This window comes from Colias eurytheme, chromosome 12 (genome assembly GCF_061535395.1).
Source record: "Colias eurytheme isolate Ceu_HAF_F1 chromosome 12, ilColEury1 Martin Lab GWU primary, whole genome shotgun sequence".
Lineage (NCBI taxonomy): Eukaryota > Metazoa > Arthropoda > Insecta > Lepidoptera > Pieridae > Colias > Colias eurytheme.
Window position 1 is genome coordinate 3,231,857 of NC_142991.1, and position 12,546 is coordinate 3,244,402.

The 12,546-nt window shown below is 37.2% G+C and overlaps 1 protein-coding gene across 5 annotated transcripts in view; it reads left to right on the forward strand.

Moving 5' to 3' along the window:
* The window catches only part of LOC149903862 (uncharacterized), a 149,542-nt gene that overhangs the window by 63,509 nt on the left and 73,487 nt on the right, over positions 1 to 12,546 (forward strand). For 4 of the 5 annotated variants that reach the window (XM_090108304.1, XM_090108305.1, XM_090108307.1 and 1 more), the window contains 8 exons: positions 650 to 3,044; positions 5,066 to 5,538; positions 6,017 to 6,286; positions 6,517 to 6,696; positions 6,971 to 7,306; positions 8,176 to 8,306; positions 8,919 to 9,464; positions 10,106 to 10,212. In XM_090108304.1, the coding sequence (XP_089964430.1) occupies positions 650 to 3,044; positions 5,066 to 5,538; positions 6,017 to 6,286; positions 6,517 to 6,696; positions 6,971 to 7,306; positions 8,176 to 8,306; positions 8,919 to 9,464; positions 10,106 to 10,212 (4,438 nt within the window). The remainder of the gene's footprint in view (positions 1 to 649; positions 3,045 to 5,065; positions 5,539 to 6,016; positions 6,287 to 6,516; positions 6,697 to 6,970; positions 7,307 to 8,175; positions 8,307 to 8,918; positions 9,465 to 10,105; positions 10,213 to 12,546) is intronic. The other variant, XM_090108306.1, reaches the window with a different exon arrangement.

The following is a 12,546-nucleotide window of genomic DNA, read 5'->3' on the forward strand; positions in this document are numbered from 1 at the left end:
AATATAGCAAATCTTTGTTGATAAGGTCGATTGAATCGCTATCTGGTAGAATATTTTTTATTATAGATACCGATTGCGAAACCATTTCAAAAATAACAGATAAAGATAGATTGCTATGGGAAAAATAAAAATAAAATACTTGCATAGTAAACGTCGTCACTTTCTCTGTATGACTATCTAAACTAGTTGAAAAACTTGCTTGAAATATTTTTATTTAACACAGTAAGATAACACATGTATATTATGTAAGTGAGTATTATGTTAATGAGTACACCCGTAACTATTATGAATTTATCATATATGCTTTATTGATATTGAACTTGTAAGTCATTGTATTAGTAAGTCACGTAGTATTCTTGTGACTTATTGTAAACATATTATTGAATAGATTTGCAATGTAACCTTGCACATGGCTTTTGTATTACACAATGCGACCCGCGTTACTCTGATCGTTTACAATAGCTTCAGTGACCATATCGCGCGAAACTGTACATTCAGTTTATGCAGTCACTGAACCTGTGTCGAACAATGCTAGTAAACAGGTCAATAGCTTCCTCTTCCGCCTAAAATCTTCAATACTGTTAGTACCTATTATGTAGTATAATTTATATAATTCGCAACAATAAGATGTGTTTTTTCTTTGTTACAGGAATCGTCACAAAAACAAGAAACCGGCGGTCCCTAGAAGCACCTAACTCCAAGACTGATACCTCCTTACCGTCTTCCAAAATTTCTCCTAAAAGTACTTTTAGTTTAACATTTGGTATAAAACCATCAACGAATAAATTATCAAGTACCACTGCCCCTCTTAAAACTCCAGATAGAAGACGTAGTTCAGAAATTGGTTCGAAACCTAGTTGTATACCTCTTTCTAAAAGAACTCCGGATAAAATTACCCGTACGTCTACTTCGCCTATTAAAGTAGAACCGTTAAAGGATACACCGAAAACTGACACCGCGCATACGAAATTAAGAAACGAACGATTGAAAAATAGATCTCTTCGAAAAAGCCCAGAAAAGGCAAAGAGTGATTCTGAAAGTAACCGTAACGATAGAACACAACGAGCTCAAAAGAATTATGAAAGTGCTAATGAAAAGTATCATAGTTCGAAAAAAAGACTGACTAGTTTAGATAATTCTATGAGAGACAAAAGTAATGCTAGAAATACGTCTAGTAAGAAACATTTAGATAATAACTCGCCTATTAATTCTAAAGGTAATACTTGCGTTCAAGGCTTAGAAAATTCTTCAGAATCTAAAAGTATGTCTACGCTTCATGAACCTGTTAGAACACATGCAAGTTCTAGACTTTCACAGGAAATGGATAGTCTTGCAGCATTAACTAAACAAACATTAGATAGAGTTAACAAATTGTCAAATAATTTAAATAGTAACAAATTGAATGTTAACCCATCTGAATCGAATTTTAATAAACTTTTTGGATCAGGACCCTCCGAACAACAAAATAATAATCACACATTTAACTATGGCCTCATTCCGGAGAAACCTGTACAAAACAGAGGAGTAACGGAAAGATTAAAAGATATAGATGCGGCAGCTCAGAGACTGATCGACTTTGAAAAGCAAAGTGCAATGTTTTCTGATCTCAATAATGATTCGTCTAGTCAAAATCGCCGTCTAGATAATTCGTCGTCGTCTCATCTTACGCCTGTATCTATATTGAAGAGAAAATCAATTCATGAAGATACTGCTGCTACTAATACCCCAAACAATTCTATTGCTTCACCGCCTGTTACTTTCTCACCTAACGTCGTTGAGCCACGTAGTTGTCGATCTGAAAGCAGGCAACGTCAAGGAATCCTTAAGAAACGTCGAAGTTTAGATGAGTCCCAAGTTGCAAGACGCAGATCTTGCAGTCCGGAAGTCTCATTCGCCGACGACGGTTCGCCAGACACATGTAAACCAATCCTCAAGAACAGACGTTCATCGTTGGAAGATGTAGTCCGTAACCGGTCTCCAGATGGCCAGATTCATGGAATTTTAAAAAGAAAAATGAGCAAAGAAGAAGTACAAGTCAACGATGATGTATCTCACGGATCTCCGGAACCACACGGGATCTTGAAGAGAAAATCGAATTCAAGTTCAAGTAGTAGCACCACATCGTCTCATGTTTCTATCGCCCAAGCCGTGCTGCTGGCAGCTGCGGGTGGAGCTGAGATTATAGAACGTGAGGAGGACAAAGACGCGGTGCGGCCAATACTTAAGAAAAAAAGTTTTTCCGAGGAAAGACCCTGTCTTGATGTTTTACTTTCAGATACACCTAAACCAATATTAAAAAAGAAATCGACAGATCACGACGATTACGACTTAGAGCTTCCCAAAAAACCTATATTAAAATCATCGAAAAAATTGTCTGGCGACGAAGGACACGCTTCTAGTTTCGATTTGAGCGAAGACGACAGAAGCTCCCGCAGGCCTTCATTGCTCAGGTCGCGAACATCCGATCATTCAGGCTCCGAATGTGAAACGGCGGTGAAACCGATATTAAAGCAAAGAGGATCAAGTCTCACTAGGGAACGCAGCCAATCCCCGCGCCCACGGCTGTCGTTCTGCGCTGACAACGACGCTAGTACTAGTGCGACTAATTTCAGTAGCGAACCGAACGACTTACTAGCGGCTGGACCGCGGCGAGTCTTAAATCTTTCCTCACCCTCCGACGAAAATTATCCTAGTGCAGTTGTTAGACGACGAAACCTTCGTCCCAAAGCGAACCCGCGCTCTATGAGTTTAGTGTGTGACGTCAATGAGGAGTTATTATCTATACTGAACAATCGTAGACGACAAGTCGACGAGAATTTAGAGAACGGTCCCAACGAACTGTGGGACAGGAACGAAATAACAGACGAAAATAGTCAGAAACAATTCCCTTCCATAGCATCGAGAATTAAAGATATGGAACAGGCTCTCACAAAGGACAATTTTCTGCGAGACTTGCCATCAACGTCGAAATCCAAAAATAGGGATAAAGAACGCTACAAAACGCAACCTGTAACCATTGATGAGATGCGGTCAGTGACATCCAAGTGAGTATTTGTTTCTTTACGTTCATTAACAGTAATCGAACATAAATTACTCACATTACAGTCGGTAAATTATGCGTTAAAATAGGCCTCAATTATTGTTTTTTATGACTAATATGCCCCAAGAGTGTATTTTGTGCAAGGGTGATTGTTCTTTATACCGGTTGTTATAGAGGAGTGAAGTGAATTTTGGCAGTCGGCCATTATTTTGATGAGTGAACGTAGCGTGGGCCGGTCTTAAATGTTAAAGCAAGTTCTAATGTTTTGTGCCGTTTACTCATTTGTTTTGTATGCTCTCTCTACGTTTCGCGAATATTCACATACACATTGTCAACTTATTACGTTTATAAAGTAACTTGTGTATTCAATTAAATACTTACCTACATAAAAAGCTTCAAGTCAATATAATGATTATCATTATCCAACGCGCAAATTTATGAAGTGAAATTAAATAATAAATAGTAATTTAAAATACTGTATTATAGGTACATTATATCAATTAATTTAAAGCTCTTGGTGAATTATTTAAATATGTAGGATAATAATACAAAGATTCCTAATTATTCTTATTTGCTAATTTGTCGAATGTAATAGATAAAAAACGCCTTTTTACTAATTACTACAATGATAATTAAAATTACAATGCAATTGTTAACACTGATTTAAGAAGTGGCATTTGAATTTAATTGTTATAGGAAGCTAATTATCTGATAGTTAATAAATACCAGTAGAATAAATTGTTGTAAGTTTTAAACATTTTGTAATCCAAGCGGTGATAAATCCAACAAACCAAAAATTATTAAAATCCGTTCATTCGTTGATTGATAAATGGCGTACAAACACGACTTTCTTTTATTTGCATAAATACCTAAATTAAGTTTTATCATATAATTAATTAGGTTATAGATTTTTTTGTATCGCACATCCATTAAATACTTGTTAATCGATTTTAAAATCAATGCGTCTGGTGCTAATTTTGCGTACTTCATACGTCTGACATCATCAGCATTGGTTCAGTTTACTGTTTGAATCATTTTCAGTCTCGATAGCGCAAGGATTAAAATTGTACTGCATATTGTTTTGTGCACTTTTATTGTGAATTTAAAAATAATGGATCAATTTTTAATAGACTGGCCGACGTTTGAATTGTGAGTAATAATAACAAACTTCAATAATAATCACACTAAATAATTTCTTTAAAAATGTATATTTCCGTGTTCTTCTTCTTACATTTGCCAACCTTGAATTTATATATTCCAAAGACAGTAGACACATAATATAAACAAATGAGATATTAATAATTGTCCGTGCAAATGCTTCCAAACGCCTTTCTCGACGCGTTCCAATCTATCTTTGTGCACATTTTATTGTGTTTGCCACCGAAGGAACAAAATTAAATGTTCTATTACTGTTCAGATCGGCTAATGTAATCTCGTTAGTAATTAACCAGCTCTGGTGTGTCTCTGGTACTCGAGTCGGCAAGTTGATGACGGAAATACGCGTTCCAGTAGTTACTGGGTCAACAACTATTTCTGGATCTGTTGTGCTTCACAGCACGTCGCCCATACTTTATAGCGGGAACATCTGATGCGATTGTTGCCTTTTTTTAATCGTGTGTTTTTACTAACAACTCACGTTAATTCTATAAACAACATTTATTTTGAACGGTAATTTAATCTAAAATAACAACTGACGCGTTTCCCTTCTTTAGATACGTTAGAATGAAATAACGGAATGACATGTTAGGAAAATTGTATTTGTGACTATTGGTAAAATCGATTACTTATTTATCAAGCATATTAAACCATTTGATTTATGACTTCCCGACGACTCGCGGACTTTTATACTTTGGGTTATGTTACCAATAATGTCAAACTTCTCCAAATCGATATGTCGGCGTCGTCAGTCCAGATCACTCACGCTATAATTCATCGAAATTTATGAAGGTGAACTAACTCTACCACCGTCCCTCTCTAACGAACGGCTGCGTTCTACATTAATACGTTTCTTTTCTCATTTCACAGTTTGGAGCCGGGCCAAGCGAGTTTTCAAGCGTTCGGCCCCGCGGGCTGTAGTTTTCCGACCAATTCCGTCGAGTCCGGTGCTCCTTTCTCGAACAGGGGCCCCTACATTGGGGAACCCGTGCGGGACCATTTCGCAGACCTAAAGTCGCCTCCTTTCAGTACCGGATCCTACATACCCAAGTTTCCAGTCGTCAACGGTGACTCGGAATCGCCAAACTCCAAAACAGACAGCTTTGGAGAGGCCTTGTTTTTAGATTTTGAGAAGATAGCTGAAGACGCTGAAGGGAACCAGTCGACGCTCGATGAAATAGAACAAGAAGTGAATAAAGTTCGCGTCGCCTTGGACGAGGACAGCCGGGCTCTGGAGGAGGACGAGAGGAATCAAGCAGAAGCGGATAACTGGAGTCTGAACGTATCCTGTGATAGCGGAGTATATAACAGAGCTTCATCCCGAGATTCAGGACCTCATTCCGGTGAGTGTGCGCTTAGTAACTATAAAAACAACACATGTTCAAAATAAATTTATCGTCTCCTTAGTTCATGTATTGAAAACGATTGCTGACTTATTTAGCACACGCCGAAATGTAACTGTTACAGTGTAATAAACATGTGGAAGCGATCAAGGCGGCCAACTTGCATTAGCTTGATGTTTGTTTATGTTGTGTTTGGTATATTTAGATTTGTATGCGCCGCAATCATATTAGGACAGTTTGGAAAATAAACTTCGTTCAGCCTTGCCGATGTCTTTCAGTTATTTTATTTGGGTCAATGTTGGGTCGTGTTCATTGTCAACGTTAATTTTTTGCCGTCGTTGATAATGTCATTGATAATTTAACTTATTTACAAATTGTCAATGTTTTTTACGACACTTGTGTGTGAAGCGATCAAAAGACTTGTTGTATGTATTGATGAATTTCCTTTTAATTCAATTACGTTTAATTAACGTTACAGGTGAAGAGTTGGGGCTAATAGAAAGCCAGGAGATAAGGGAAAACCACGCGGCGAACAGCAGTCAGGAGTGGTCTCCGTCGTCAATAGAGCACGGTCTGATCACCATGAACCGTGAAAGGAAATCCACTGAGAACGAAGCTTTACGCAGCCCTCAAGAGCAAAGGAGTGATGATGAAGAAGAAAATTCAGGCTTCGCCCTTGGTCTCGTTAAGAGCAACAGTGTTGTGGCGCGCGCCAGCATGTGGCAACAGTTGCAGCAACAAGCCAAAGGTATTAGTCATTGCTTAGACGAAATTAGCGGACTGCTTATTGCGTCCTTCTTGTATTTGAAACTTCGAAATTTGTACTGTTTTTAACTATGATGTTTTTGTTTGTTATTGACGTAAAGTTGTTCTTAATGTGTTTCAAATCATTTAATTACGTTTCAATTATTTTACACTGAGACACTTTATTTTAAAAAGTAGCGGTGTTGTTTTTAATTATTATTTTTATAATTACAGGCACGCCTAAGCCGCTTCTACGACACAGTCGGTCGAAGATAAAAGATGGCCCACCAGTTATAGAGCGGTTCAAAACACAAAGTACCGAACTGCAATCGCCGACTAAGATAGCTCCTAAGGAAGGCTTCTCTCTTTCTCAGTCTAAGAGCACAGCCAACGTGTTAGACAGAGATGAAGATGGTAATAATCTAGTTATAAGCTTTTTGTATTTATACGTGTTTCATTTCAATACTTTGAACATTTATATCTCACAGTGAATATTTTCAGTTAGCATAGTGACATAAGAAAAAATTAAAGGCATGTATATTGCATTTTGTACCGACGAAATCGGCTTCCCGTCTTTGATTGTCGGCTTCTGTTTCTTTTTTGCATGTCATCGACTCCACTATGTGTATGTCCCGGGCTCTCACACTGCACAATATAATGTATATACGCACAATTTCACCGGTGGCAGCTAAGTTAGACGACGACGATCCGGCGAAAATGTCCCTCATGGAGAAAATGAAGATGTTCAACTCGAAGTTGACCCACAAGCCCCCCGTGGCGGGTCTCCCGAGACCCAAAGAGGAACGAGTCCCCAGAGCCTCCAGACTGCGCACGATGCCTGTTCTTGCCAGCCAAGTCCAAGAGGCGATGGAACAAAACGAAAGGCTAACCAAATCCCTCACACACGAGGACGTGCCCAGAAACCCCGACTTCCAACTGAAGATGGAGTTGTTCCGTTCCGCGAGCGCTAAGAACACGTCGTTAGAATATCTCATGAAGCAGAACGCGAAGTTTAGAAGTTTAGGTCTGATTTTGTTCATTTTGAGTTTGGTTTTTCGATATTCGCTTGCCGTTTCGCTTCCTGGGTTCACTAATGCCGATTAACCGGCGAGGTAAGTGGGCGGTCCGTCGGAGCATGTGCACGTTTACTAACACGGAATAATCGAATTCTTGCTCTAATACAATAGTTGATTTTCTAGCTGTTTGATGTGAAATAACATAGGAAGTTTATGAACTAACGCATGCCCCGTTGTATTTCTTCACCGTGTTCGAGTGATGCAATAGATGCGCATTCAATAACCAATTTAATATAAATCTCTTGAGTAATATTTATTTTAAGCGCTATGGAGTCATGGGCTCACACGATACACATTACTCATGCAGTATTCTTTTAACTATTAAAGCTATGGCGTGTTAGATACTAATACTTGGGTACAACGTTGTAAATATTTGCTATACGAGTTGACTGAAGCAGTGTAAATATGTTTTATTGTTAGTTATAGCAGGTATTCATATCGCTATGTAAAACTTCTAATGGTTTACGATATGAGTGGCGCTTGCATTTTTAAAGTGCGAGATTTTTATTCGCTATTATTCATGAAAATAATATCATAATTATGGACATTTTATGGTGTTATTTTTCAGTAGAGATATTGACAAAAGTGATTGTGAGTTGGTAGAATTAATTTCAAAACGTGTCGCTCAATTATTATCATTATATACAAACTACAGTCTACAACTTTATCCACATATACGAATTATGTAATTTACGTGTCTTATTTATAACAAGCTATGATTTTTTCGACATATCATCCTTCACACTTTTTCCACGTCATCATAATCAATAAATATACAATATTTATTATATTTTATTAACAAAATAACTAAAAACAGACCTCGACGACGACTCGCCGTCGGAACGTGCGCAGCGCATGATCACACCGGAGGTGCGCGGGATACTCAAGTGCGGTTCCACGGTGCTGCCTTCCAAGCCCAAAACCTTGGCTAAGGGAGAGAGCTCTGAGGTAATGTGCTATATATTGACGTGACAGCGTCTTATAATTCGATAGAGCCGGTTGCACGCACGAAAAAACATGACTTATGCGGCGTTACCTCGTTCTGAGGCGTTCCATGTAAGGCTTGAAGTGCAAGCGAGAGCGCGGAACGAGCGACAAAGAAGCACAATCGGACGTTGTCACGTTCAACTATCGTCAGTAAACCGACTTTACAGACAACCAATTTTTTTTGTTTTTATTAACTTTGATTAATTGTACGCTCTTTTTTACAAGTTAACGATAGTTTATTACATATACAATTTGGCTGTTTGTTGCAAAATTTTGTGATGATTTTAGTATGCAGAAAACTAAAACAATACACGCATTTAAACCGCTACTACTTTGTGATATATGCAAAATATTATGTCCTTTTAGATCTGTAGATGTGAAGATAATATTATCTTTCAATGAATTACGCAGTATGAAAAATTTTGCACTTCCGGTGAATCTGATGATCTTGAACTAACATTATTGTAAATATTTTAATTTATACATAGATCTTCTATTGCAACCAATATATTATATCATTAGTTTTCAAGATTAAAACTTGTTAATATTAATTGATATATGTTTATTCTTCAGGGCCTAAAAGATGAGGGAATTGACAGTTCATCGGACGAGGAATCCGCGTCAGCATCAAGCGTTTCATCATCAGAGAAAAGCTGCTCCTCATCAGATAGTTCCGATGAAATACCCGGTCCAAAACCCAAGCGGTTCCAACGAAAGAACAACAAGCTCAGATCGTCCAGAACGGAATCCGATCTCAGTAATTATCAGGACCAAAGGAAGATCCAACTACCAGGAGCCAATGAATTCAAGGAGCGGCTCAATCAAGCGAAAAACGCCAACGTTAAAGTGCCAATACTAGGCAAACTTGGTCGAAAACCGTCTGACGCGAAACCAGAGGAAGACAAATATAAAAAGTTCGTGAAGAAACTAGATGAGCCAATACAGTTGGCTAAATTGCGACGGCCAATGGAAAAAACTTCGTCGCTAGAGGAGAAACCGCCGGCGTTGAAGATTTCAGCGATCAATTTAGCCGCCAAGAATAAGTTTTTTGGACTAGAGGATAAGAAAGAGAAGAATGTGGATGAATTGACCGCTGCGGTCAGGAAGTATATTGCACCGGTAAGTTAGTTGTATTTTGCTTGATAAAAATATAGATGTAGTATTTATACGTCTAATTGATTATTGTATGTTGCTACATTAAAATACACGATCACGAAGTAACAAAATATTTTATTTGATGCAGATCGGTTTATATGTAACTGTCACAACACAAAAATTATGTATCTATTACGTCGTAAATAAATAGTTATACCTTTAAAACATTTTTATCATTGCATTCATTATCATAGATAGGATCTTACTTCTATTCCCAGTTCATATGAATTTTTATTGAAGTGAAAACTTCTTTAGCGGCGTTGGGTATAAAATCTTAAACTCGCGTCAGGACACGTGGCCTGATCGAAAAAGCGTAAGACGGATTTTTATTTTTAGCCCTTATATTCCATGCGTAAGACGGATACCATTCCAAAATATCAAACATGCTGAACGTTAATAATCAAGTTTTCACTTCTGCCGGCACACCCGGAGTGCAACCCGTCTTTTTTTGAAATGAAACTACTTTAGGCGTACCGTCACGTCGTGGAGTATCTTTGAATCTTTCCAAAGAAGTTCTACTTCTAACACGTGCTCGGCACACATGCTCCTATTTGTTTTATTTGTTAGTTTTCCAAAGTAATGTATAATTATATCTATTCCAATAGATGAGCAAATCAATATCGGTGCACGCAATGGAGGGTGCATCTGGTAGCGATGGGGAGAGCAGCGGCGGGCGGGAAGTACGACAGATTAACACTAGGGGGCGACACAGGTGCGTTTTAGAGTTTATTTTATTATCTTAATGTAGGTTTTAGACTTGATTTTAGGTTGTTATTGTGTCACTTAATAACCCATTGAGCTCCGAACGGCCAGATCCGACCGCGAAACAATAGATTTTCTATTGTGTCTGTGATTCCGGGGCCTAATGGATTAAATGTTATCCGATGTTCTTTGTGAGCTGTGGGTGAAAATAAAAAGCTTAATAATCTGTGTTATAATTTAGTTTTAGACCATTTAAATACTACACACCAAGGCTATAAAGCAAATCAACCTTCGAAGTAATAAACATACAAAATTGCTTCTGGTGCAATTGAGTAAAGTAAGATCAAATTTTCTCAACATTTCGTGTTAATATAGAAGTTATTTAACTCTATGTAGCGACACCTCGCTCTGAATCGCGCAAGCGAAATGTTTTCGCTACAGAGCTATATATACAACTTTCCGACATCATCCATCGGGGCCTTCACGGCCGGCCAGTCGAGTAGACTGGTCGAGGATCCTCCCTTTTTCGATGGAGGAATTCCACCTTCCTTCCTCCACACTCTACTCATATGCCAATGAATAATAAGGAATAGAGTTTATAATTTCTACATATGTATAAATTATGTTTCAAATATTCAAAAACGATGTCGACACGACGATATATTACAAATAATTAGACTCCTCTATTTCGGTTTAATTATTATTTGCAATCGAATTGAAAATTTTTGAAAACAACTAAAATAACGTTAAGTAACAAGTTGAGAAATGATTACAATAGAGGTTTCTCCGCAATTAGTTATATATAGTACAAGGTTGTATTACCTCATTGGACAATGAAATAAATACTATGATATAATGTGAATCTTGAGATGGTACAATGATTGAAGGTATTATGTATTTATCCGTTATACTGTGAAGAATTTATATATCTCTTGTATATTAAGTAATGTATTGCAATTTCAATTGGTCATGGCGTAACTTGTGGATTGTACGGATAACTTTACTTTTTTGTACATGTATCTTACGGAAATAAAATTAGTAAATTGAAGTAAACTTGACGACTACCCACGTAAGCATATAGTAGAGGACTGTAGTTGTCAAAAAGGATTAATTAAAAAAAAAACAATTAACGTTTTTAATACGTTCCTCCGAGAAACTTAAAATATAAAAAAATAAAAAAAACAGTCTATACCTACTCGTTTTATGAAGTTTGATTTTAACGTAAAATAGTTTCGTATTTCGTAGACAAAAATATGCTTTTTGGTAATTAAATTCTACGCTTTTTAGCCGTATAATAAAAAAAAATAAGTTTATTGATCTTTGTACCTTAATCGCCAAATAGATTTGTGGTGCTGCGTCGCGTGAAATTCGTTATAACGACCGACTCATTAAATGTAATTTCACACTTTTTGTTTTCGTTTCACGGTATCAAGAATTGCTAAAATTATTGTCATAATAATTTTTTATAAAACATAGTGACTTTAGAAAATCAATTTGATATCTTTGGTGCTGTAGTTGATGCGTGAGCGTAAAATTGAAGGATATTTTTGAAAACCAAGGGAAATAAAAAAGAAAAATATAATTCAATTCGTGAAATAGATGTGCATTACTTACACTATACGGAATTAACTTTAATATGGCATAAATGACAAAAAGTTAATTATTATTATAAATACACGCCCTTTTGTAACTCAATCTGATCAAACCAACCTTCCATCTTAATCTCATCTTAATTTCATCAACCTTCTAAACTTTAACAACCATATTACATATGCGCATTACGCACTGTATATTCTCTATTTGTGTGTCATAGACAATTTATTAAACCGCAGCAACACGTGAACGCGACGTTAAATCGATGCCGCAACGCTTCACGGTCCCAATTTGTGAAAAATATGATTTCAGTATAATATTTTCACTGCGATTCGATGTCGCAACACTTAATGGTGGCTCTACATTCGTGCCTTCAACCTCCGTGAACAGTCGTGAACGTAAATATGGATGGATTTCGCGAACATTGTTCGTGAACATTGTTCACTTTCGTTCCCCGTTCAGAGTCGATCTTGTGTCCCGCGACAAAGGATTCGCACCTGATTTTAGCAGAAGCTTCTACGTCCATTTCACGGCGGGTTTCTCGAACGATGACCAACTATGGAGATTCTTACCGGTTCTTCTCCATAGATACTGCTTTTCGAATCGGTGGTAAATGTTATAAATATAATACGATATGACGATTCAAAAGTGCTTTTAGAAGAAGTTTAATTAAATGTTTGAGTTTTTGTTTAATTGCGAGCATCCTATGAATGTGGAGAATACGACTTGTGCCGTGAATTCGTAGCATAAT